Source organism: Mobula birostris, chromosome 23 (assembly GCF_030028105.1).
Source record: "Mobula birostris isolate sMobBir1 chromosome 23, sMobBir1.hap1, whole genome shotgun sequence".
In the NCBI taxonomy this organism is placed as follows: domain Eukaryota; kingdom Metazoa; phylum Chordata; class Chondrichthyes; order Myliobatiformes; family Myliobatidae; genus Mobula; species Mobula birostris.
This window is the reverse complement of record NC_092392.1, coordinates 17,742,610-17,770,383: the sequence shown is the minus strand read 5'-3', so window position 1 is coordinate 17,770,383 and position 27,774 is coordinate 17,742,610. Positions and strand designations below refer to the sequence as shown.

At 44.2% G+C, this 27,774-nt stretch overlaps 1 protein-coding gene across 1 annotated transcript in view; it reads left to right on the top strand.

The window, feature by feature from the left end:
- Nucleotides 1-27,774, top strand: part of LOC140186889 (E3 SUMO-protein ligase KIAA1586-like) — a 61,757-nt gene that overhangs the window by 29,991 nt on the left and 3,992 nt on the right. Inside the window, exon 2 of the mRNA XM_072241614.1 lies at nt 24,002-24,226. Coding sequence (XP_072097715.1) covers nt 24,002-24,226 — 225 coding nt within the window. The remainder of the gene's footprint in view (nt 1-24,001; nt 24,227-27,774) is intronic.

Genomic DNA, 27,774 nt, shown 5'->3' with positions numbered 1-27,774 from the left:
ACCTGCAGGTTAACCTTCAGGAAATCCTGCACAAGGACTCCCAAGTCCCTATGAACATCTGATTTTTAAATATTCTCCTCATTTAGAAAATAATCCATACCTTCATTCCTTCTACCAAGGTGCATGACTATACACTTCACTATACTATATTCCATCTGCCACTTTTTTGTCATTCTCTGAATCTGTCTATTTCTTTCTACAAATTCCCAGCTTCATCAACACTGTCTTCCCCTCCACCTATCTTTGTATCATCCACAAACTAGACAACAAAGCTATCAGTTCTGTCAACCAAATCATTGACACACAGTATGACATGAAAAGAAGCAGTCCCAATACCAACACCTGCAGAACACCACTTGTCACCGGCAGCCAACCAGAAAGGACTAGATTTATTCCCACTCTTCACCTCCTGCCAGTCAGCTAATCTTCTATCCATGCTGCTATTTTTCCAGTAATACTACAGGCTCTTATCTTGTTAAGAAGCCTCATGTGTGGCTCCTTGTCAAAGGCCTTATGAAAATTCAAGTAAACAACATCCAATGACTTTCCCTTGTCTATCCTGTCTGTTATTTTCTCAAAGAATTCTATTAGATTTGTCAGGCAAGATTTCCTTTCAAGGAAGGCATACTGACTTTGGCCTATTTTATCTTGTGCTTCCAAGTACGCCAAAACCTCATCCTTAATAGTGGACTCCAAAATCTTCCCAACCACAGAACTCAGGCTAACTGGCCTATAATTTTCTTTCTTCTGCATCCCTCCATTCTTAAAGAGTGGAATGACATTTGCAATTTTCCAGTTCTCCAGAACCATTCCAGAATCTAGTGATCCTTGAAAGATCATTAGTAGTGCCTTCACAGTCTATTCAACCACCTCTTTCAGAACTCTGAGGTGAAGTCCGTCTGGTCCATGTTACTTATCTACCTTCAGATCTTTCATCTTCCCTAGCATCTTCTCCTGAATAATATCAGCAACACTCACTTTTGCTCCCCGACACTCTAAAATTCCTGTCATATAGCTGGAGTCTTCTATAGCAAAGACCGACACAAAATACTTATTAAGTTTGCTGCTATTTCATTGCACCTCATTACTACATCTTCAGCATTATTTTCCTGCAGTCTGATATCCACTCTCACTTCTCTTTTATTCTTTACCTATCTTAAAAAAACTTTAGTTATCCTCTTTTATATTATTGACTAGCTTACCTTCATATTTCATCTTTTCCGCCTTATGGCTTGTTAATTGCCTTCTGTTGGTTTTTAAGTTTCCCAATCCTCTGACTTCCCTTTAATTTTTGCTCTATTATATGCCCCCTTTTTGCTTTTATTTTGACTTTGACTTCCCTTGTCAGCCACAATTGTGTCATCCTGCCTTTAGAATACTTCTTCATCTTGTGCCTTACAAATAGCTTCCAGAAACTTCAGCCATTGCTGCTCTGATGTCATCCCTTCCAATCAACTTTGGCCAGCTCCTCTCTTAATCCTTTGTAATTCCCTATGCTCTACTGTAATAATGATACATCTGACTTTAGCTTCTCTCTCTCCAATTGCAGGGTGAATTCTGTCTTATGATGATTACTGGCTCCTAAGGGTTCCTTTAGCTTAAGCTTCCTAATCAAACCTGGTTCATGACACAATACCCAAACTAGCATTGTGAAGTCACCCACAAGCTGCTCTTGAAGCCATTTCATAGGCATTCTACAAATTCCATCTCTTGGGATCCAGCACCAGCCTAATTTTCCCAACCTACCTGCATATTGAAATCGCCATGACTATTGCAACATTTCCCTTATTACATACCATTGTAAATTATAACTGACATACAAGCTACTGTTTGGAGTCCTGTATATATGTAACTCCCATCCAGGGTCTTTTTACCCTCACAGCCTCTTAACTCTACCCACAAGGATTCTACATCTTCCAATCCTCTGTCATCTCATTCTAAGGATCTGGTTTTAATTTTTACCAATAGAGCCACCACAACCCCTTTGCCTTTTTCATACAATGTGTATCCTTGAACGTTGAACTCTCAGCTATGATCTTCTTTCACTTACGACTCAGTGATGCCCATAACGTCACAACAGCCCATCTCTAACTGCACTACAGGATCATCTGCCTTATTTTGTCTACTGCGTGCATTCAAATACAATATCTTCAGTCCTGTATTCATCACTCTTTTCAATTTTGACCCCTGTTACACTTCATCCTATTATTGACTGCAATTTCCCCCTATCATCTGCCTGTCCTTCCTCACAGTCTCAGTACACACTGCATCTGCGTGTATACCAACTGCCCCATTCCCAGCCCTATCACTCTGGTTCCTATCGCCCTCTCCTCACAGCTCTAGAGAGGATATAGGTCCCCCTCGGGTTCAGGTGTAACCCGTTCTTTTTAGTACAGGTCACATTGTGACTAGTGAAATGAATCTCTAGACATAGTACATTCTTATATTATTGGCTAGCTGTCCCATAGAAACTGCATAGGGGTTGTCAATAGATGAATGCTTCTGCCTTTAGCACATCGGTTAAGGTATGCCCCTGCTATTTCGTGCACTATTGAGGACAGGTCAGTTTTGTCATTTAACCTTCTGGTTAGTCGTATATTCATGAGGCCATCCTTCAACACTGTAACAATATAAGTTCATTTTGATTGTCCGGAGTTTGTACTCAAGAGGCTTTTGTAACAGACGCCAATATTGAAAATTCAAAGAAGGTCTGCTAGTTGGGATGTGCTAGCATTGCACATATGCTATATGACTATATTGACTATATTTAATGTTAAAGTTCATTAGGTGATTATAGGAATATAAACACAGTCAATCATTTATTGTTATCTTTGTGTTTGAAGTATAAAACATTAAGGTAAAATGATGAGAGGCATTGATCGTGTGGATAATCAGATGCTTTTTTCCCAGGGCTGAAATGGCTATCACGAGAGTGCACAGTTTTAAGGTGCTTGGAAGTAGGTACAGAGGAGATGTCAGGGGTAAGTTTTTTACACAGAAAGTGGTGGGTTTGTGGAATGGGCTGCTGGTGGAGCCGGATACAATGGGGTCTCTTAAGAGACTCCCGGATAGGTACATGGACCTTAGAAAATAGAGGGTGATGGGTAACCCTAGGTAATTTCTAAAGTTCGGCACAACATTGTCTAAAGTAAGTACATGTCCGGCACAGCATTGTGGGCCGAAGGGCCTGTACTGGGCTGTAGTTTATCTATGTTTCTATGTTTCTAGAAATTTTTTTTTTTCCAAAAATACTTTATTCAGAAATATTACAAAATAAAAATAATTACATACAGGAAAAGAAAACCATTCGTTGACTGTGAGTCCTTATTCAATACAGTTATTAACAATAAAAATTTTGCGTTGACTCTCTGTTCATTTACAAATGAAAGATGTTTACAGTAAATCATGCGTTTACTCTCAACCCTTGGTCAAGAGTTAAGACTTATTAACAATCAAAATTTTCAACAATAAAGGCAGGCAATGGTTCTAATACTTCCCCAAATTAACAATTCCACCCACTCCTTGGGCACCATGTTGATTATCTGTCCACACCGCTGATGAGGGTAGGTCTCCTCCCCACCCAACCTCTCTAGAAATTACTTCAGGAGAGTGAGATTCTCTTGGACTCTCTCTTCTGGAGGTCTGCTGTGTGAGTAAAGGCTTTTATCTTTCCCAGTTACAGCCTCTGTGTGGCCCGGTTTCAGTTAGTCACAACAGTCCATTCACAATTGCCCTTGAGAATGAGGTGGTGAGTTGCCTATGTTAAGCAGTACTTCTAGTGAAGATACACCCCCGGGGCTGTTGTGTGGGACTGCCAAGGTTTAGGACCACTAATAACAGAGAACTGATGATATAATTCCAAGTCAGTAAGAGGTGCAACTTAACATGTAACTGCAGTGCATCATGCCATTGTGCATTGCTTGTAGAAGGAATGAATATTCAGAGTGACAGATAGGGTGATAACTAAACCTTGAATGCATCTTAACCATTTGTTTCATCTTTTGGATGCCCCAAGTTTTGTTCATCCTGCAGATAGTTGCTGTCACATCTACATTAGGTTTTTGTGAGTGAAAGTAATGTTTAGTGCTATGGGGAAAAGAGCAGGGGGGAATGAAATGAACATCACTCCATAATATTGAATTGAACTGAATTGAATTCAAATTGACTTTATTACTTACATCCTTCATATACATGAGGAGTAAAACTCTTTATGTTATGTTTTCATCTGCATGTGCAATGTGCAATTTATGGTAATTTATAATAAATGGTATGTACAACAGGACAGTCAATATAACATAGAAATAGTTGTGTCAAAATGAATTAATCAGTCTGATGGCCTGGTGGAAGAAGCTGTTCTGGAGCCTGTTGGTCCTGGCTTTAATACTGCGGTACCGTTTCCTGGATGGTAGCAGCTGGAACAGTTTGTGGTTGGGGTGACTCAGGTCCACAATGATCCTTCAAGCCCTTTTTACACACCTGTCTTTGTAAATGTCCTGAATAGTAGGAAGTTCATATCTACAGATGAGCTTGGCTGTCCACACCACTCCCTGCAGAGTCCCGCGATTGAGGGAGGTACAGTTACCATATCAACCAGTCAGGACGCTCTCAACTGTGCCCTTATAGAAAGTTCTTAGGATCTGGTGGCCCATACCAAACTTCTTCAACCATCTGAAGGGAAAGAGACATTGTTGCGCCTTTCTCATCACACAGCTGGTATGTACAGACCATGTGAGATCCTCGGTGATGTTTATGCCAAGGAACTTAAAGCTGTTCACCCTCTGAACCCCACCCAGATCCATTGATGTCAATAGGGGTGAGCCTTCTCCAATCCTCCTGTAGTCCACAACCAGCTCCTTTGTTTTCGCAACATTGAGGGAGAGGTTGTTTTTTGACACCACTGTGTCAGGGTGATGACTTCTTTTCTGTAGGCTGCTTCATTATTATTTGATATTAGGCCAATTAATGTAGTATTGTCAGCAAATTTAATTAGCAGATTGGAGCTGTGGGTGGCCACACAGTCATGGGTATACAGAGAGTAAAGGAGAGGGCTTAGGACACAGCTCTGGGGGGCACCTGTGTTGAGGGTCAGAGGGGCAGAAGTGAGGGAGCCCACTCTTACCATCTGCTGGTGATCTGACAGGAAGTCCAGGATCCAGCTACACAAGGCAGGGTGAAGGCCGAGGTTTCTGAGTCAATAGATTCAATAGCATCTGTTTATGCCATAAATTATTTGGAATATTGGTCAAGCAAGACATTACCTTTTGAAATCCAAGTCAACTATTTGTTTACTTGCAGTTTTGTTGTCTTCAGATTCTATGTTCTTTTGCACTCCAATGTTGAACTAACTATCCATAATCACAATTATTTGTTCTGTCATTCTCATGCATAGATATTATGTTAGATATTGGGTCGTATCCTAGTCGTACATCCTGTCCTCACAAATGTCTAAGCACGTGGAGTAGTGTTTCTACTACGTGTGCCAAGGGTAGGACCATCTATCATTAATTAACAAAGTTAAACACAGTATCTATTGTAAAAGAAAAACAAAATGTGTGGCAAGTCAGAATGTTGGACAGAGTATAATTAACACCAATAAATCAGCCTTTATTGTAGCAGATACAAGTAACATCCCTGATATAACAGTAGATTGTGAGCTGACAGGAAGTAAAACAGGAAAATTATAGCAACACACACAAAATGCTGGAGGAGCTCAGCAGGCCAGGCATCAGTTATGGAAAAAAGTACAGTCGACTTTTTGGGCCGAGACCCTTCAGCAGGACTGGAGGAAAACAGATGAACAGTAGATTTAAAAGTTGGGGGAGGGGAGAGAGAAACACAAGATGATCGGTGAAACTGGGGGTTGGGGTGAAGTAAGGCGCGGGGAAGTTGATTGGTGAAAGAGAAACACGGCTGGAGAAGGGGAGAGGACAGAAGGCCATGAAAGAAGGAAAAGAGGGGAGGAGCACCAGAGGGAAGTGGTGGGCAGGTAAGGGGATAAGGTGAGAGCGGGAAATGCGAATGGGGAATGATGAAGGGGGCATTACTGGAAGTTTGAGAAATTGATGTTCATGCTATCACTTGGAGGCTACCCGGACAGAATATAAGGTGTTGCTCCTCCGACCTGAGTGTGGTTTCATCACAACAGTAGAGGGGGGCATGGATTGACAATGAGAATGTGAATGGGAAGTAGAATTAAAATGGGTGACTGCTGGGAGATCCCACGTTTCCTGGCAGATGGAGTGTAGGTACTCAGTGAAGTAGTCTCCCAATCTACATTGGGTCTCACTGATATACAGGAGGCCTCACCGGGAGTGCAGGACACCATATATGACCCCAAAAGGCTCACAGGTGAAGTGTCTGTTTGGCTTCCTGAATCAGTGGGGAGGGACAAATGGACAAGGAAGTCATATAGGGAACAATCCCTACGGAAAGCAGAAAGTGGGGGGAGGGAAAGATGTTCTTGGTGGCGTGATCCTGTTGCTGATGGTGGAAGTTCCAGATAATTATGTGCTTGACACGGAGGATAGTGAGGTGATAAGTGAGGACAAGAGGAACCCTATCCCTGGAAGGGTGGTGGGAGGGTGGAGTAAGAGCAGACATGCGTGAAATAGAAGAGATACAATCGAGGGCAGTGTTGATGGTGGAGGAAGTGAAGTCCCTTTCATTGAAAAAGGAGGACATCTCCTTCATTCTAGAATAAAAGCCTCATCCTGAGAGCAGATACAGAACAGAGGAATTGAGAGAAGGGGATGGAATTTTTACAAGTAACAGGGTGGTAAGAGATAAGGTCCAGGTAGCTGTGAGAGTCCATGAGTTTATAATAGACAACAGCAAATAAACTGTCTCCAGAGATAGAGACAGTGAGATTGAGAAAGGGGAAAGATGTGTCAGAAATGGACCAGGTAAATTTGAGGATAGGATGGAAGTTGGAGGCAAATTTGATTTGGTGTCCAGAAAGAAGCGGAGAGCTTTGGGGCCTTCCTGGTGGGGGATGGAGATGTATAGGGACTGAACGTCCTTAGTGAAAATAAGATGATGAGGGCCAGGGAACAAAATCATCGAAAAGATCCAGAGTGTGTGAAGTGTCACGGATGCGGGTAGGAAGGGGGGATAAAACAGAGTTAAGGTATGCAGATATGAGTTCAGTGGGGCAGGAGCAAGCTGAAACAATGGGTCTACCTGGACGGGCAGGTTTGTTGATCTTGGGTAGGAGGTAGAAATGGGAGATGCAGGGTGTGGGAACAATGAGATTGGTGGCAGTGGATGGTAGAATCCCAGAAGTAATAAGATCACTGATGCTGTGGAAACCAATGGCCTGGTGCTTCTTAGTGGGATCCTGGTTGAGAGGCAAGTAAGAGAAGGTGTCTGAGAATTGTCGCTGGGCCTCAACAAGGTAGAGGTCAGTCTGCCAGATTACTACAGCACCCCCTTTATCTGTGGGTTTGATGGTGAGGCTAGGATTAGTGTAGAGAGGGAGGTGGAGAGCTGAGCGTTTGGAAGGAGTGAGGTTCGAATTGGAGGGAGGAGTGTTGAAGTTGGGTTGGTTGATGTCCTGTCATCAGTTGGCATGAAAAGGTCCAGAGCAGGCAGAAACCATGGCAGGGTATCCAGGAAAAGGAGGAGGGTTGAAGACGGGAGAAGGAGTCATCCGAGTGGGGGGGGGAGTCCTTGCCAAAGACAGTAGGCTTGGAGATGGAGGCGGCGGAAGAAAAGCTCAATGCTGTGGCAGGCACAGAACTCACTGAGGTTTGTGTGCAGGGGGACAAAGGTGAAGCCCTCACCTAGGACAGAACATTCTGCCTCAGAGAGGGGAAGGTCAAAGGGAATGGTGAAGATCCGGCACAGATGAGAGCTGGGATCGGAGGGGGGAGGGGGTTGGTAGTGTCTGAGGGGAAGGGAGGTTTGGGGTGTTCAGGGGTGGTGGGGTGAGAGAACGGTGGAATCTCTGAGGGCCCAGCAGCTGGTGATGGGACCTGAAAGAGACTGGATTGCAGAATGGTGGTGGGGCAAGGGGAAACAGGGGTTCCAGCGGCAGTGCCTAAAAACCTGGCCTGGAGGTCAAGGACGGAGTCGGAGTTGGAGGTTCCACAATCGGCACTTAGGAGGTGTTTGAGGTCATTGGAACCCACATTGATGGCAGTGGTCTGGGTTTTGAAACTTCTTCCTTCCTCCTCCTCCTCCTACCCCTCTTTCTTTCTTCCATGGCCTTCTGTCCTCTCCTATCAGACTCCCTCTTCTCCAGCCCTGTATCTCTTTCCCAGCTCTTTATTTCACCCCTTCCCCTCCCAGTTTCACCTATGACCTTGTGTTTCTCCCTCCCCTCCCCTACCATTTAAATCTACTCCTAATCTTTTTTTCTCCAGTCCTGCCGAAGGATCTCGGCCCAAAACGCCGATCGTACTTTCTTCCATAGATGTTGCCTGGCCTACTGAGTTCCTCCAGTATTTTGAGTGCTGCTTGGGTTCCAGCATCTGCAGATTTTCTCTTGATTGTGGCAGGAAAATTATAATCGCTAGGGAGTTTGTACCTGGCAAGTTATTGAACCCATAAGTTAACAAGGCTCTGGTCATGATGAACTTCAACCTCCAGTCTTCAAAATATCAGTTAGCTGATATTTTTCCAAAATTCCTAAGTTTCATGGAAGATTGCATTTGATTGGAAATTGGACCTATCTCTTTCTGCTGTGACCGCCCTTTGCTCAAAGGAATTTCTCTGTTGTGACTTATGTTTATGATAACATCATCAACATATGCAGTACAATTTCTAACTTGAATTTGGACAAAAAGCAAATCACACAGTTAGTCAAGAAGACTATGTGATTTAAAGAGTTGTTGCTGGAAAATCAGTTTAATCTTCACTGTGATCCCCAATATTCATAGTCATAGTCATACTTTATTGATCCCGAGGGAAACTGGTTTTCATTACAGTTGCACCATATATAATTAAATAGTAATAAAACCATAAATAATTAAATAGTAATATGTAAATTATGCCAGGAAAATAAGTCCAGGACCAGCCTATTGGCTCAGGGTGTCTGACCCTCCAAGGGAGGAGTTGTAAAGTTTGATGGCCACAGGCAGGAATGACTTCCTATGACGCTCTGTGCTGCATCTCAGTGGAATGAGTTTCTGGCTGAATGCACTCCTGTACCCAACCAGTCCATTATGTAGTGGATGGGAGACATTGTCCAAGATGGCATGCAACTTGGACAGCATCCTCTTTTCAGACACCACCGTCAGAGAGTCCAGTTCCATCCCCACAACATCACTGGCCTTACGAATGAGTTTGTTGATTCTGTTGGTGTCTGCTACCCTCAGCCTGCTGCCCCAGCACACAACAGCAAACTTGATAGCACTGGCCACCACAGACTCATAGAACATCCTCAGCATCGTCTGACAGATGTTAAAGGACCTCAGTCTCCTCAGGAAATAGAGACGGCTCTGACCCTTCTTGTAGACAGCCTCAGTGTTCTTTGACCAGTCCAGTTTATTGTCAATTCATATCCCCAGGTATATGTAATCCTCCACCGTGTCCACACTGACCCCCTGGATGGAAACAGGGGTCACCGGTGCCTTAGCCTTCCTCAGGTCTACCACCAGCTCCTTAGTCTTTTTCACATTAAGCTGCAGATAATTCTGCTCACACCATGTGACAAAGTTTCCTACCGTAGCCCTGTACTCAGCCTCATCTCCCTTGCTGATGCATCCAACTATGGCAGAGTCATCCGAAAACTTCTGAAGATGACAAGACTCTGTGCAGTAGTTGAAGTCCGAGGTGTAAATGGTGAAGAGAAGGGGAGACAAGACAGTCCCCTGTGGAGCCCCAGTGCTGCTGATCACTCTGTCGGACACACAGTGTTGCAAGCGTATGTACTGTGGTCTGCCAGTCAGGTAATCAAGAATCCATGACACCAAGAAAGCATCCACCTGCATTGCTGTCAGCTTCTCCCCCAGCAGAACGGGGCGGATGGTGTTGAATGCACTGGAGAAGTCAAAAAACATGACCCTCACAGTGCTCACTGGCTTGTCCAGGTGAGCATAGACACGGTTCAGCAGGTAGACGATGGCATCCTCAACTCCTAGTCGGGGCTGGTAGGCGAACTGGAGGGGATCTAAGTGCGGCCTAACCATAGGCCGGAGCAGCTCCAGAACAAGTCTCTCCAGGGTCCTCATGATGTGGGAGGTTAATGCCCCCGGTCTGTAGTCATTGAGGCCGCTGGGGCGTGGCGTCTTTGGCACAGGGACGAGGCAGGACGTCTTCCACAGAACAGGAACCCTCTGGAGACTCAGGCTGAGGTTGAAGACATGACAAAGTCCTCCACATAGCTGAGGGGCACAGGCTTTGAGCACCCTGGTACTGACACCATCCGGACCTGCAGCCTTGCTTGAGATGAGACGTTTCAACTATCTTCTCACCTGTTCAGCTGTGAAGCCCACTGTGGTGGTTTCGTGTGGGGAAGGGGTATAGTCATGAGAGCAGGGTGGGGGACTGTGAGGAGGGATAGGAGGGGAGTGTGGAATACGTGTTGGTTGGGGGCCGACAACAGATGAATCATGGGGGGGGGGGTGGCCATCTTATGCTGTTCTGTACTACATATATGGACAATGATAGCGCTCTTCACTGGAATCTATTTTTTTCATTTTTCCACTCTCATTTATTCTACATTACTGAGATAACCTTATTAGGCATATATTATGACATCCCGGACACCAGTGTTGATCAAAATGAAGTCTGTGATTTTCAAGTGTGCAAAAGTGTGCTTAAATGGATCTCCATCTTCCTTCCTTCAAAGATTGGAGAACTTGTTTCTTATTATTATTGGGTCATGTGAATGAGATGCAGGATAGTTACATCTGCAGTGGACTGAACAGTTATTCAGCCCCATGAATCTGTGAATGTCCCAGAACTGGGCTGAGTGCACACAAGTGCAAAGATTTCAGTTTGAATGGGTGAGTGCCTTGCAGCTGCTGGCCATAGCCAGAACAATTTAGCTCAACCACTCATACACATTGAGACAATCTCAACGACATTACTTCCTGTGTGCAGTTACTAATCAAACCTTGCTTTCTACTCTGTATGTGAGAGTGAATGGAACAATCATTGAAAAACACTCACTTTTGTCTTAATTTACCAACAAGCGATTGTGAGATTCGAGTATACAGGGATGCACAACGTGGATACAATTGGAGATCACATACTCAGGCATGGCATTTATTTTATAAACAAGAAGTTACGTTAGTTAGATCTGAATTCTTATTCACCCACATTACACAGAGTTGTTATCAGATTTGATAATGCTTATGACTAATGGGCAGGATTGTACAGTGGTTAACCAGTGCCTCGCGTGGACCAGCTTACCCCACAGCTACAGCTATTGTTTGTGTCTGTAGAGCTTCCAACACAGTTGGAATCCCTGCTATGACCCCTTCTATGAGACATGATGAGCTGCAGCATTGACTAGACCGAGAGTGATATTAACCAAGTTATGAGCTATCCTGATGGCCTTCTCAGAGTGTCAGCTCACATGATTAACAGCCTCTAGAAACAAATAAAATCATTAAAACATTTTAAATATCTTTCAAAATAAATTAGAAACTTTCTAAAATTCTGTTAATTAAAAACAAATGTACTATGAAATAATGATAAATGAGAAACTTTCCTGTTCGGGAATGTTGGCTACCCTTTTCAAATGAACAGGGCTGCATTAGATGTGTTAGTGATTGTCGGTGATAATACTCTGTGGAACTGTTCTAATGTCCTAAGTAAGCCAAAGCCTTAAGTCTTAAAGCTATTGGTATCTATTAGTATCCTCGTATTAGGGAGATTATACTATATCAGCCTATAGCTCAAAGACTAATTTACCTAACTGTCTTTCCTGAAGGGATTTAACTGTTCATAATTACTATTTCAAATGATGGACGCCCCTCCCCCCAACCAACAAAGAAACAAACATTTCTTCCAGCTAATAAACCAGATTAAATTTGTCTATTTAATTTAAATGGAGCATATATTTGAGGAGTAATTCGAACAGAGATTAAAATCTTACAAATTATTTCCAAATGCAAGTATGGTTCTGACAAACTAGAAAGACATACCAATGAGTTAAGGACAAGTATGCCTTCTAATGCAGGAAGAGGGACTGGGAAGAGATACTTCTTGGCTTGAGGCTGAGGAGTGGATTTCATATCTTCCTCTCTGGAACTCCCCCCCCACCCTTACTGCCCTCCAATATTTATATCTATTTTTTATGCAAGTCATCTAGCTGTGTCCTCATCTGAATGTGGTGTTTTCACAACTGCATTGGTTAGGTCAGATGGTAGAAGCTGTAGGCTAACATAGACAATGTTGTTTCTTCTGATTGAGTTGCAGTCACATTTAAGTCAAGAATGGGCTTTCTGAGCTTGGACAATATTTTTTCTCAAGAAGATGGGCAAAGAGTATGAGGGCAAGATTAACAATAAACATCTTGAATCATAGATACTTTCTTCTGCTGATCTAAAAAGCTGAGTTTAGCAAGAATCTGCCTGACCCTGGACAGTAAATGTCCATCACAAAGCCAAGACACCAGAGATAAACTGTATTAAAATAAAATTGTGGGGAATTCTCAGCAGGTCAGGCAGCCTGGGGAGAAGGAGAGAAAAATGGGTCCGTGCTCCTTCATCAGAACTGGAATAATGAGGGAACAAGCACGTTTTCAGCTGCAGAGAGCAGGAGGGATGGAACAACAAAGGGAAGTTCTGCGATTGGGTGGGGAACAAGATTGTCCAAGTGGTGTGGTTGCTTTTGCTAATTTTTATGAGAAATACTTGTTAATCAGAGCTGATCTCTCTGGGGAATTTAAACACGGAGAGGTAAATGTGGGCAGTTGGGAAGGAAATTGCTGGAAATTTTAAACTTGAAAATTTCAACAGATGTACCGTAAAGAGTATTTTGACTAGCTGCATCACCGTCTGGTATTGTGGGGGGGGGGGGGGGGTGGAACTACTGTGCAGGATTGAAGTAAACTGAAGAGAATGGTAAAATTAGTCAGCTCCACCATGGGTGTAATGTCTCTGTAATGTCCAAGACACTTTCAAGGAGCAGTGACTCAAAAGGGAAGTGCTCATCATTAAGGACCCCCACCACTCAGGATATGCCCTCTTCTTACTGCTACCATCAGGCAGGAGGTACAGATGCCTGAACGCACACACTCAGCGATTCAGGAACATCTTTCTCTCTGCCATCCGGTTTCTCAATGGATGTGGAAACCATGAACACTACCTCATTTATGTTTTTGCACTATTCATTTAATTTGACTATTTGATATATACATATATATACTTACTGTAATTTACAGCTTTTTCCTCTATCATGTATTGGATTGCACACTGCTGCAAAGTTAAAAAAAATTCACAACCTATGCCGTGATAGTAAACCTGATTCTGACTGATACAAACATGAGGAAATCCGCAGATGCTGGAAATTCAAGCAACACACATCAAAGTTGCTGGTGAACGCAACAGGCCAGGCAGCATCTCTAGGAAGAGGTACAGTTGATGTTTCGGGCCGAGACCCTTCGTCAGGACTAACGAAAGAAGAGCTAGTAAGAGATTTGAAAGTGGGAGGGGGAGGGGGAGATCCAAAATGATAGGAGAAGACAGGAGGGGGAGGGATGGAGCCAAGAGCTGGACAGGTGATTGGCAAAAGGGATATGAGAGGATCATGGGACAGGAGGCCCAGGGAGAAAGAAAAGGGGGAGGGGGGGAAAACCCAGAGGATAGGCAAGGGTTATAGTGAGAGGGACAGAGGGAGAAAAAGGAGAGAGAGAAAAAGGATGTGTGTATATAAATAAATAACGGATGGGGTACGAGGGGGAGGTGGGGCATTAGTGGAAGTTTGAGAAGTCAATGTTCGTGCCATCAGGTTGGAGGCTACCCAGACGGAATATAAGGTGTTGTTCCTCCAACCTGAGTGTGGCTTCATCTTTACAGTAGAGGAGGCCGTGGATAGACATATCAGAATGGGAGTGGGACGTGGACTTAAAATGAGTGGCCACTGGGAGATCCTGCTTTGTCTGGCGGACAGAGCGTAGGTGTTCAGCGAAACGATCTCCCAGTCTGCGTCAGGTCTCGCCAATATATAGAAGGCCACATCGGGAGCACCGGACACAGTATATCACCCCAGCCGACTCACAGGTGAAGTGTCGCCTCACCTGGAAGGATGTCTGGGGCCCTGAATGGTGGTGAGGGAGGAAGTGTAAGGGCATGTGTAGCACTTGTTCCGCTTACAAGGATAATTGCCAGGAGGGAGATCGGTGGGGAAGGATGGGGGGGATGAATGGACAAGGGAGTCGCGTAGGAAGCGATCCCTGCGGAAAGCAGAGAGAGGGGGGAGGGAAAGATGTACTTAGTGGTGGGATCCCGTTGGAGGTGGTGGAAGTTACGGAGAATAATATGTTGGACCCGGAGGCTGGTGGGGTGGTAGGTGAGGACCAGGGGAACCCTATTCCTAGTGGAGTGGCGGGAGGATGGAGTGAGAGCAGATGTGCGTGAAATGGGGGAGATGCGTTTGAGAGCAGAGTTCGTCGACTGTACCTCTTCCTCGAGATGCTGCCTGGCCTGCTGTGTTCACCAGTAACTTTGATGTGTCTGACTGATAACAAACAGCAACTGCTGGAGATGTGAAGTAAGATACACTGCTCAGGGAAAAGTACTTGTCTTCTGTTTAAGTCTGTTGTAACCCTTGAGACTCAATATTGAATTCAAAAGTTTCAGATAACAGCCTCCCCTGTATCTACTGGAACCACCCAGTTCTGTTATCAGATCATCCGTCTGACACTAATTTGGTCTGTCTTTCTTCACTGATGTGTCCTGATCTGTTGAGTATGTGCATTTCTCTTGCATTTCAGATTTCCAGAAACCCCTGTGTTCTGCATTTCACAGTTCCAGTATTTCCCTCTCTATCACTCTCATTTATCTTCCTCTGTTTATCAGCACTGGTAAGTTCACCAGAAAGTTCAGCAATGATTAACAAGCAGTCATTTCCCTCAACTGGGTGGCACCAGAATCTATTGCATCCTATGGGCAACCTTGGTCTCCATTGCATCATCGATATTCCCTTTGGCCTCTCCATTTCTCCCCACATCCGCAACTCTAAAAATACTTGTCTTCTGATGACTTTAGTTCCGATGAATGGACATTGGCCTGAAACGTTAAGCATATTTCTCCCTCCACAGATCCTGAGTGTTCCCAGCATTTTCTGGTTCTATTTCAGACTTCCAGGGTTTGTGGTTTTTGACTTTCAGATATAAATTGTATAAGGGCTCTCAGCACAATAATTTGTGGAATGATTCACTGAACTCGGAGATGGCACAAGAGGTCAGAAGTGGGTGTACTTGGGCTTCCACCATCACCCCCACCCGACCACACCATCCTCAATTCCCATTTAGCTGTGCACAAGTGAGGAATTCCAGGATACACATTGCAACAATAGATAATAGACAATAGGTGCAGGAGTAGGTCATTCGGCCCTTCGAGCCAGCACCACCATTCACTGTGATCATGGCTAATCATCCACAATCAGTACCCCGTTCCTGCCTTCTCCCCAAATCCCTTGACTCCACTACCTTTAAGAGCTCTATCTAACTCTCCCTTGAAAGCATCCAGAGAATTGGCCTCCACTGCCTTCTGAGGCAGAGCATTCCACCGATCCACAACTCTCTGGGTGAAAAAGTTTTTCCTCAACTCCTTTCTAAATAGCCTACCCCTTATTCTTAAACTGTGGCCTCTGGTTCTGGACTCCCCCAACACCGGGAACATGCTTCCTGCCACCAGCGTGTCCAATCCCTTAATAATCTTACATGTTTCAATCAGATCCCCTCTCATCCTTCTAAATTCCAGTGTATACGAGCCCAGTCACTCCAATCTTTCAACACATGACAGTCCAGCCATCCCGGGAATTAACCTTGTGAACCTACGCTGCACTCCCTCAATAGCAAGAATGTCCTTCCTCAAATTTGGAGTCCAAAACCGCACGCAATACTCCAGGTGTGGTCTCACCAGGGTCTTGTACAACTGCAGAAAGACCTCTTTGCTCCTATACCCAACTCCCCTTGTTATGAAGGCCAACATGCCATTAGCTTTCTTCACTGCCTGCTGTACATTCATGCTTACTTTCAGTGACTGATGAACAAAGACACCTAGATCTCATTGTATTTCCCCTTTTCCTAACTTGACACCATTCAGATAGTAATCTGCCTTCCTGTTCTTGCCACCAAAGTGGATAACCTCACACTTATCCACATTAAACTGCATCTGCCATGCATCTGCCCATTCACCCAACCTGTCCAAGTCACCCTGCATTCTCATAACATCTTCCGCACATTTCACACTGCCACCCAGCTTTGCGTCATCTGCAAGTTTGCTAATGTTACTTTTAATCCCTTCATATAAATCATTAATGTATATTGTAAATAGCTGTGGTCCCAGCACCGAGCCTTGTGGTACCCCACTGGTTACTGCCTGCCATTCTGAAAGGCACCCGTTAATCCCTACTCTTTGTTTTCTGTCTGCCAACCAATTTTCTATCTATGTCAGTACCCTACCCCCAATACCATGTGCTCTAATTTTGCCCACTAATCTCCTATGTGGGACCTTATCAAAGGCTTCATGAAAGCCCAGGTACACTACATCCACTGGCTCTCCCTTGTCCATTTTCCTAGTTACATCCTCAAAAAATTCCAGATGATTAGTCAAGCATGATTTCCCCTTCGTTAAGTCCATGCTGACTCGGACTGATCCTGTTACTGCTATCCAAATGTTGCCGCTATTTCATCTTTTATAATTGACTGCAGCATCTTCCCCACCACTGATGTCAGACTAACTGGTTTATAATTCCCTGTTTTCTCTCTCCTGCCTTTCTTAAAAAGTGGAATAACATTAGCTACCCTCCAATCGACAGGAACTGATCCTGAATCTATAGAACATTGAAAAATGATCACTAATGCCCCCACGATTTCTAGAGCCACCTCCTTATGTACCCTTGGATGCGGACCATCTGGCCCTCGGGATTTATCAGCCTTCAGTCCCATCAGTCTATCCAACACCATTTTCCGCCTAATGTGAACTTCCTTCAGTTCCTCCGTTTCCCTAGGTCCTCAGGCCACTATTACATCTGGGAGATTGTTTGCGTCTTCCTTAGTGAAGATAGATCCAAAGTACCTGTTCAACTCGTCTGCAATTTCCTTGTTCCCCATAATAAGTTCACCCGTTTCTGTCCTCAAGGGTCCAACCTTGGTTTTAACTAATTTTTTCCTCTTCACATACTAAAGAAGCTTTTACTATCCCCTTTATATTCCTGGCTAGCTTACCTTCGTACCTCATGTTTTCTCCCCGTATTGCCTTTTTAGTTATCTTCTGTTGCTCTTTAAAAGTTTCCCAATCCTCTGGCTTCCTGCTCATCTTTGCTATGTTATACTTCTTCTCTTTTATTTTTATACTGTCCTTGACTTCCCTTGTCAGCCACGGTCACCCCTTACTCCCCTTAGAATCTTTCTTCCTCTTTGGAATGAACTGATCCTGCATCTTCTGTATTATTCCCAGAAAAACCTGCCATTGTTGTTCCACTGTCATCCCTGCCAGGGTATCTTTCCAGTCAACTTTGGCCAGCAACTCCCTCATGGCTCCATAGTCTCCTTTGTTCAACTGTAATACTGTCACTGCCGATTTTCCCTTCTCCCTCTCAAATTGTCGATTAAAACTTATCATATTATGGTTACTACCCCCTAATGGCTCCTTTACCTCGAGTCCCCTTATCAAATCCGGTTCATTACACAACACTAAGTGCAGAATTGCCTTCTCCCTGGTAGGTTCCAGTACAAGCTGCTCTAAGAATCCATCTCAGAGGCATTCCACAAACTCCCTTTCTTGGGGTCTACTACCAACCTGGTTTTTCCAGTCTACACACCAGGAATTTTTTCCCAGAATATCAATTCATTCACAATATATTCTGACCAATACTAAAACATCTCTGGGCTTGAAGTCATTCAAATAGATGAGCCAAATAGCTTTTTTTTAACAAATGTTATTAGTCAGGCAACAGTTTTTAATTATAGTTCATTATAATTTATCGATACATCAGACATTCTGATAAACTTGAATGGTATCCAGACCATTTTGGAAAACTACATGATGTTTGTTTATAACTTCTGTAAACAGAAGTTGTGCTCCACCATCACCATAACCTGCTGTTCCAGTTGGTATTTGTCCTCCTTTAGCTCTTTCAGGGCTTTATGACTGGCAGGATCAATGAACCTTCTTCCATGGAAATGGAGGGAATACAGTTCCAGCAGCATTTACTATTATGCTCTTTCTTGACAGAGCTGTAATTCAACAAACTGCGCAAATTACAGTACATAGTGGAATCCATATAGAAAGAATCAGCTCACCAGAACATACTATTCTAGTTGATGTTGATACCCTATTTAAATATCTTATTTAACATATTATTACTTTACTTGCGCCCAGTTGGAATATTGGATGTAGTAAGAAACTGGAGATCTGAGCTGAAAGTGATTCAGAACTAGGATAGATCTTGTCAAGTTTAGTGGTTAAGTTTTAATATAATTCAACTTTGAATCTGATGACCACTAGCGTGGCCAGAATTTATCACCCATTAATTGTCTTTGAGAAGGCAGTGGAGAGCCACCCGAAGAGCTGCAGTCCTTTTGGTGAAGGTCCTCCCATAGTGCTTTTGGAGAGGGAATTCCAGTACTTAGACCTAGAGAGGATTGTGATGAGAGCCCTTGATAAGGATGGCTTGGATCCAAACGCAGAAGTATCCAAGGCTAGAATCGAGACTCGGTTTCAAACTGGATTGAGAATCTGAGCACAAAACAAACACCAGATGAAATCTCAAGAAGGCTTATGGTTGAGCGCCGAACCACAGTTCTGCTGCTCCTTAAATGCTTAATTCTTGGCGCCCAAAACATGATTGGCAATTAGCGGAACTGTCCTAAATCACTGAAGGGGTGGTACTAGCTATTCGTACTCCGGGGACTGAGACCGTCTAAACCATAGAAGATGGCGTGGATGAGTGCGTATCATAACAGGTTACCCTCCCCAATGGCCGACTCCTGATGGCCCTGGCTGCTTGGAGGGCTGATGTTTATAGTCTTGGATGAGAGCCACAGCCAGGATGTCTCTTTCACCCAGCTCCGCTCCTCTGGTCCAAATCCTTCCTAGTCCATGGGACATTGCCAAATGCCTCGAATGGTATGCGAGTCCAGAATTCTTCTCACGGTAAAATCCTGCTCCCATCAACAGACCTGGGTGGCAGTGGGGCTAATGGTGGTGTGGCTAATGGGCTGGTGTTCACAGGCTTTAACTTGGAAACGTGAAAAGTGGAATTGATCTTGAGGCTCTTGGGGAGCTGCAATGTGTAGGACACCAGGTTCACTTTCTTGTGAATCCCGAAGGGTCCAGTGAACTTTTGGTGCCAATTTCCAGGACTCCACTCGCAGAGGCAAATCCTGAGTCGACAGCCAGACCTGTTGCCTAGGCTGCAAGACTGGTGCCTGTCTTTTGCGACCAGCCTTTACGTTAGCCTTCTGGGTAGAAGCTAACAAAACCTCCCTTGCCCTAGTCCATCTCTCCTTGCAGCATCAGCCAAGATCTTCAGCTGCAGGAACTTCAGCCTCTGCTCAGGGAAGTGTGGTGGAGAATACCCAAGCTGGAATTCAAAAGGAGACATCTGAATGTCTTAAAGTACTGCGGGCGACCTCTGCCCCCATCAGGTAAGATGTTGCTCCACTTTTTTGGCCTTTCAGAGGCCAGGCATCTTCGGGTAGATTCTATATCTTGGTTCACCCGCTCCATCTGGCCATTGGATTGCAGGTGAAATGCAAAGGACCGTCTCACTGTTGCTCCGACCAGTTTGCAAAACACCCTCCAGAAACTTGATGTGAATTGCGGACCGTGATCCGGCACAATATCCACTGGAAAACCATGGGTCCTGAAGACCTGCTGTAGGACAATCTCGGCCATCTCCACCACAGATGGATGTCTCTCCAAGGCAATGAATTTGCAGACTTTCGAAAAATATTTTACAATTACTGTAATAATCTTCCCCTTGGAAGGAGGAAGACCCATGGCAAAGTCCATGGAGAAGTGAAGCTCATGGTCTTGTCAGAACAGGCAGAGGGTGAAGGAACCCTTGAGGTTGTGGATAGGGCTCCTTGTTCCGAACACACCCCTTGCATGCCAGCACTTACTGATGGATGTCCCTCACAATTCCAGGCCACCAATATCTTTTCTTAATGAACTTGAGGGTCCTGGCAATCCCTGGGTGAGATGTTAATCTCAATGCATGTCCCCATTGAAGAATCTGAGACCGTACGGGACTAGGAATGAACAACTGCCCCAGAAGGCTGTTCCCTTGCACCTGGGCCTTGCGAATGAATGTGTTGATCTCCCAATGAATTGGCACTATCACCTTGGTTTGGGGCAAAATAGTGATAGGCTGCTCTTCTCGCTCAGGTTCGTCACACTGAAGGGACAAGGCATTTGGCTTCTGGTCCTAAGATCCTGGTGGATAGATCAGGTTGAAATTAAAATAGTTAAAGAAAAGAGACCATGTGGCCTTTTCTCTTGACCTCCTGAATATAAGCCAGCTTCTTGTGGTCCATTCATATGATAAAAGGGATCTTGTCCCCGCAGAGCCAGTGACGCCATTCCTCCAGAGCCAACTTGACCACGAGCAGCCCTCTATTCCCAATGTCATAATTCACTTCTGCCGAGGATAGTCACCTGGAAAAGAACATACACAGGTGCAGTTTATTGTCTCACTCCAATATCTGAGGTGTCCACCTCCATGCTGGAAGGAAGGCCTGGGTTGGGTGCGATCAAAATAGGAGCCCTCATGAACTGCTGTTTGAGATCTGCGAAAGCAGCCTCTGCCTTAGTAGTCCAAACTGAAGGACCTGTGGATCTCCTGGTTAGTGCAGCCTGCAGAGCCACTGCTGAACTGAAGTTCCTGATAAACTTTCAATAAAAGTTGGCAAATCCCAGTAATCATTGGACCTGCTTCACACTGGATGGCTGATCTCTGACTGCCTGTGTCTTACTAGTGTCCATCTTGAGATTGCCATTAGAGATAATGAAGCACAAAAAACAAATATTGGTTACGTGAAACTCAGACTTCTTCAGCTTGACGTAAAGTCCATGATCAAAGAGACTCTTTAGGGTATCTCAAATGTGAGTTATATAATGGAGGGTGAGTTACATAATTCTCCTGGACTTCCCCAAGTTCAGGAAAATTCCTCCTGCTCCAGTGTCTAAAAAAGCAGTGTCGGTTCATACCCCAGGAGATCTCCGCCCTTAGCTGTTAGGTCAGGGGTGGTGCAGCTTTCGTCATAGTCCTCCCTACACCGGACTGTCTGAACAGTTCTCCCAACACCTGCAGCTTTGGATATTCGGCCTACAGTAATGGTAGCAACCTTGACTCTGACGCCGGAATCTCTCATCAGCAGAGATTCTTATGCAGCTGGTTTACATGGGCTCAACGGGATCCTGAGCAGGACAAGGGCGGATCATAGTCCGAGATCGGGGGTGGGGGGGGGGTGCGAAACTATGATACATTGAGTCTGGGCTCGGGTTTTAGCCCTCTTGGATTTCTTGACGTAGTCCCACTTACGGTCTGCCAGACGATTATTGGGATGAATGAATTGGTCGATCAAAACCTCTAAGTCCTCAGCTGGTTCTCCTAAGGCGAAGGCATCCCTCAGTCTGTGCCAGAATACTGTCATCAAAGCCCCCCTACTCCAGCCATTCTCTTGGGCCAAGGTCCGAAATTCAATCACGTAGTTAGCTGCTGACCTCCACCCTGTCCGGTCTTCATCAGGCGGTCTGAGGCTTGGCTGGCTCTGGGGAGTGATAGAACAACTTTCACCTTTCTCGTGGCAGCTACATTTTCCTCCGGATCTGTGCAAATCTCCGACCTGTGTCCCCAGTGCGTGGTGGCCCAGGCCAGGGCTTTTCCAGTCAAAAGAGAGATATTGAAGGCCATCTTTCCATGCTTCCCAGGGAACCAAGACGGCTGGAGTTCAGACACTAATGAGCATTGGATGAGGAAGCCCTAGCAAAAACCCAGGTCACCATCAAATTTCTCCAAGGTCAGAAGAAGGACTGGTTCCACAAAGGGACCGACAGTCTCACCCCAGTGATTTTAGCTTCTCCCTGTGATAGTTTGCTCATGCTGACCTGGAGGCAGGGCCGGATTAAGCTAGTGCGGGGCCTGTAGCATATGTTATAAAGGGGCCCTAAATTTTAAAATGCACATAAGTATTAAAACATAAATTATTTACTTGCATAGTAAAGTAATTCAATTTTTTCATTTGCTATACACCAGATAATATGACAAATGCCTGACACTTCAGTACAGGTGGCCCCCGTTTTTCGAACGTTCGCTTTACGACAGCTCGCTGTTATGAAAGACCTACATTAGTACCTGTTTTCGCTAACCAAAGAGGATTTTTGCTTTTACGAAAAAAGACGCCCGCTTTATATGTGTGTTTACCCCGCGAAAGACTACCATGACCGTGAAGCCTTGTGCGTGCAGTTGTGTGCACATGTGTGTATGTGCCGATTTTTTTTCTCCAAATCGACTTTCGCTCGCTGTCTTCTGGATTTTGATAAGTGATATTACACTGTACATTCATTATTTTTTATACTTTATATAGGCTGTGTATTTATCATATCATTCCTGCTTTTACTATATGCTTGTGTTATTTTAGGTTTTGTGTGTTATTTGTTATGATTTGGTAGGTTAATTTTTGGGTCTGGGAACACTCAGAAATTTTTCCCATATAAATTAATGGTAATTGCTTCTTCGCTTTATGACTTTTCGGCTTACGAACAGCCTCATAGGAACGCCCTACCTTCAGATAGCAGGGGAAACCTGTAATAGTATTACTTACAAGTAGGTATCAATTTCAAATGTCAGAAGTAACAAAACTACAACTTAAAAGTTACATTTTCTAGATTTAGCATGAACAAATTTGTTGATGACACTGGAAATGTCTATTTCACGCAGAAGTTCATGTTCAATGCTCATTAGAGTGAGATTGTTCAATCTGTTTTGACTCATGGTGCTCCTTAGTTCATTTTTAATCCTTTTCCGTTTTGAAAATAAGCGTTCTCCACTGCAGTTGGTAACCATGAGTGACAAACAGATGCGCAAGGCATTTTCTACATTTGGAAAATGTGACTCCAAAGAATTGTCAGTTATCAAACGGTACAACTGTAACTCTACCAGGTCTTGTTTGGCGCCAATATGAAAAGCAAGATCAGTTTTCAACAGTTCAGTAAACTGCACAAATTCTTCATTAAGACTTTCTTCCAGATCTTCCAGATATGATTTAATAAGATTTGATGACCTCTTTACGATCTCTTCAGGTGTAAACACCTGTAACTGATGAAGGAATCCAAAAACACCATTCACCTTTAGATAAGCTTTCTGCCTTTTTGACAGGGCAGAAAGAAAGCTGTCAATAATGGCAAGAAGTGTTGGGCTTTTAAACTTCTGAGAAGACGTTTGAAATTCAGCAAGTGATTCAAGAGCGCTGGAACCACTGAAATCATCATACGCAAGATTTTGCTTATGTTTTCTTCGAGTTTGCGGTTGATAATCTTCACACTTAGTCAGATCCTTGGCTTTTTGCTCAATGTCTGAAAAAGTACACCGCGTAGCCTGAATATATCCATGCAAGGATTCATCGAGTGCACAAGCTGTGTTCAAGTCTTGGCCAGAAAATTGCAAAGAAGCACTGGTCATTTGAAAATGCTGTAATACTTGATCCCACAATATAACCATTATTCCTGTTTCCAACTTCATCATGGTTGAAAGTAGTCTACAAGCCTGTTGTCGACACTCAGCCTCCTGATCATTGTTATTTGAAATGCCATCCAAGGCTTGTTTTATTGCAGAAAAGGTGTGTAAGAAGTGTCTTCGTTGCATCTTGTCGCAGGCTCACCACGGCGCCGCTGGAGGGTGCGGGGTAACAGCACGTGCTGCAGCGGCTTGGGAGCGTGGGAGATGGCACAAAGGTCACCACGACACAGCAAGGAGCCAACACACGCCTGCACACACATACTGTACCATGCAGCATGCAGCTCCCCCGACATGAAAACAACAGCATTGCCAGATCATCGTTGTTATGGTGTGGATGAAATCACAGAACATTGCGTTACCGGTAAGTACAAGGCAGTTTCTTTATTCGACAAAACAAGGTTACAGCAGGCAGAGACCCCTGGCAGACCAGGTCTAACTGCCTTGTGATTGAGGCTCAATATTTATTTGCTAAACACAAAAGGCAGTTCATAGTTAAAAGTCTAGGCAATTCTTTGAAGTTTTCACATCTTTTGATTAAATTCATTCTACCGTTGCCAGTATGCCTAAGCTGGCATTCATGGCCTTTAGGAATGCAAGTTAAAATCCATAATATATTATTTGGTATGTTACGTGTTAGCATAGAGGACAATTCATATTCAAAAAGCATAGATATGGTGTCTTCGCAACTACCTGTAAACTTAGCATTCTTGTCTCAGAGGCGCCAGAGATGCATTATTACAAATGAAACTGGGTTCACAGCTTTTAGGAAATGCATTGCTATGATCTCAATCCATAGTACTTTGTCAAAGAACAGAAGACTGATGGCTGAAGTCATTTATTTAAGTGTAAATGAATCATCTACCCAAAACTCACTCTAACAGTCATGAGAATACGGAGAGACGCCGATTTCACCAAACTGCAGCTTGCAAGCATTTAGTGCCGGCGGGACACTCGAATATGTGGGGCCCATAGCATATGCTACTTTTGCTACTAGGTTAATCCGGCCCTGCCTGGAGGTCATGTGTTTCCATACTCTGTCTTGAAATGTTCTTGTTGTAGCTGGCCACGGCTGACAAAAGGCTCCGATACTCTGCTGGGTTCATGTTGGCTCAATCATTCTGTGAGCAGAGTCCTTGACAAGGATGGCTTGGACCCAAATGCTGGAGTATCTGAGGCAAGGACTGAGACATGGTTTCAAACTGGATTGAGAATCTGAGCACAAAGCAAACACTAGACAAAACCATGAGTAGGCTTACGATTGAGCATCGAACCTTCTTCTTCTGACTTTTAAAGGCGGTTGGCAGTCCAACTTAGGAGTGCATTACTGCCACCAACTGGACTGGAGTGTGGAGTAGAGAGTTGGGAAGTAAAACCCCTGCAACACACCCAAAATGCTGGAGGAATTCAGCAGGCCAGGGAGCATCTATGTATGGAAAAAAGCGCAGTAAACGTTTCTAGCCAAAACCCCTGAGTACTGCTGAAGGGTTTTGGCCCAAAACGTCGACTGCACTTTTTTCCATAGATGCTGTCTGGCCTGCTGCGTTCCTCCAGCATTTTGTGTGTGTTGCTCGGATTTCCAGCATTCTGCAGATTTTCTCTTGTTTGTGAAATAAAACCCCCACTAGTTCTTTATTAGAAGAAAACTAAATTACCCAAAAATATCCCATAGATTGTAAATAATGAAAGACAATACTGTGAATTAAAGTCACCTCCATAACTTAGTAAAGTTTTTAAATGAAAACAATCAACCCCCAAAGAGCGTTCACTTTCATTCAACCTTATATGCTTCACTTGTAAAAGAATATGTTCAACTGTTTCACAATGATGACAAAACCTACACATTACAGAGTGATGGTTTCCAACAAGATATAAGGGATAATTAAGCATAGTGTGCCCAATTCCAAGTCCAGTCAATATAATTCCTTCCCTTCCTGTTTTACCCCCTTCTCCCATCAACCCAACGGTTTTATGTATTCTGTAAAGGGGTCTCCCCTTATGGCTATTATCCCACTGGCCTTGCCACAATCACTTCATTCTTAGCCCCACCAACCCCTTAGCTTCTGATTTGTTAAATGGAGTGTCTACATCCACAGTTGAGCTTTTAACTGTTTTTTTGGCCAAACATTCCCCTCAATATCTCTCTGTGCAGGAATCCATACAAAGTAGACATGTAACCCAATACTTTGAATGTGAAATCAAATTTGAAGAATTTCCAGCAGTGAATCTGACCCCTGAAGCACTGTACCTCAATTCAGGTGCTCCTTAAATGTTCAATCCTTGCTGCCCAATACATGATTGCCAATTAGCTTACTATCCTAAATCTTTAAAGGGGCTGCGCCAACTATCTATACTCCGGGGGGTTAGGGCATCTAAGTCTCGGAAGCTGGCACAGATGGGTGTGCGTTGTAACAATGATGAAGGATCAGAAGCTGCTTTTTTTAGGAAGCTGTGCATCTTGAAGAGGATCCTATAGGTAATGGTGGTCCTAAATGCCAGGTGCCCTTGTCCTTTTGGGTGATACAGGTTGTGTGTTTGAACATAGAACATAGAATATAGAAAACCTACAGCACAATACATGCCCTTCGGCCCACAAATCTGTACCGAACATGTCCTTACCTTAGAAATTACCTAGGCAGACCCATAGCCCTCTATTTTTCTAAGCATGTACCTATCCAGGAGCCTCTAAAAACACCCTATCATTTCCGCCTCCACCACGGCCGCCGGCAGCCCATTCCACGCACTCACTACTCTCTGCGTAAAAAAACTTACCCCCGACATCTCCTCTGTACCTACTTCCAAGCACCATAAAAACCATGACCTCTCATGCTAGCCATTTCAACCCTGGGAAAAAGCCTCTGATGATCCATATGATCAACACCTCTCATTATCTTGCTCACCTCTATCAGGTCACCTCTTATCCTCCGTTGCTCCAAGGAGAAAAGGCCAAGTTCACTCAACCTATTCTCATGAGGCATGCTCCCCAAACCAGGCAACATGCTTGTAAATCTCCTCTGCACCCTTCCTATGGTTTCCACATCTTTCCTGTAGTTTTTGTTGATTTTTCTGTGTGGGTGACCTGCCAGTTTTTGAATGTGGGAGAGGGGCTTGGGGGTTTGGTGCTGGTTTTTTTTGCGAGGAGAGGGTTGGGGGTTTTGGGTTTTTGTTGTTCCGGCTGCTGCTTTCTGAGCGAGCAATCTGTTGGTTTTAGTGCGAGGGAGGTTTGGAGTTTGGTGTTCCAGCCACCGTTTTCTGTGTTGGCAATCTGTTAGTTTTCTTTCTGTGAGGGAGAGGCTGAGGGGTTAGGGTTTGCAAGTTTTGTTTCTTTTTTCCTTTTCATGCTGGGGGGGAGGGGTTGACGTCTTTTCTTTCAAAGACTCCCATGGTTTTTCTGTATTTCATGTCTATTGGGAGAAGATGAGTATCAGAATTGTATTGTACATGCATACATTGACAATAAAATGAACCTTTGAATCTTTGTAGTTGAACAGAGTTGGTAATGTTTAAATCTTTTCCTTTGTATTTGCATGTTGGGCCCTGCCACCCTAAAGCATGAGAATGCCCATGGACCCTCGTCCTCTCTTTGCTTACTGATTTGTCCACCTTTAGGCTGGCAGCCAGAGTCTGAAACCACGGATGTGAGCTCCAGTCCCATGATAGCTATGGAAGTTATGTATTGCCCGTTGCTTTATTTTTGTCATGTGTACCAAGATGCAGCGAAAAGCTTGCCTTTCCTTCTGCTCCTATAGACCAAATGATTACACTGTGTATTGAGATAGGATAAGGTAAAACAGTAACGATGCAGGATAAAGTGCAGTGCAAGTAAACAATAGAGTGCATAATCAGAACGAAGTAGATTGTGAGGTCAAGAGCCCATCTTATTGTGGAAAAGGTCTGTTCAAGGGTCAGTTA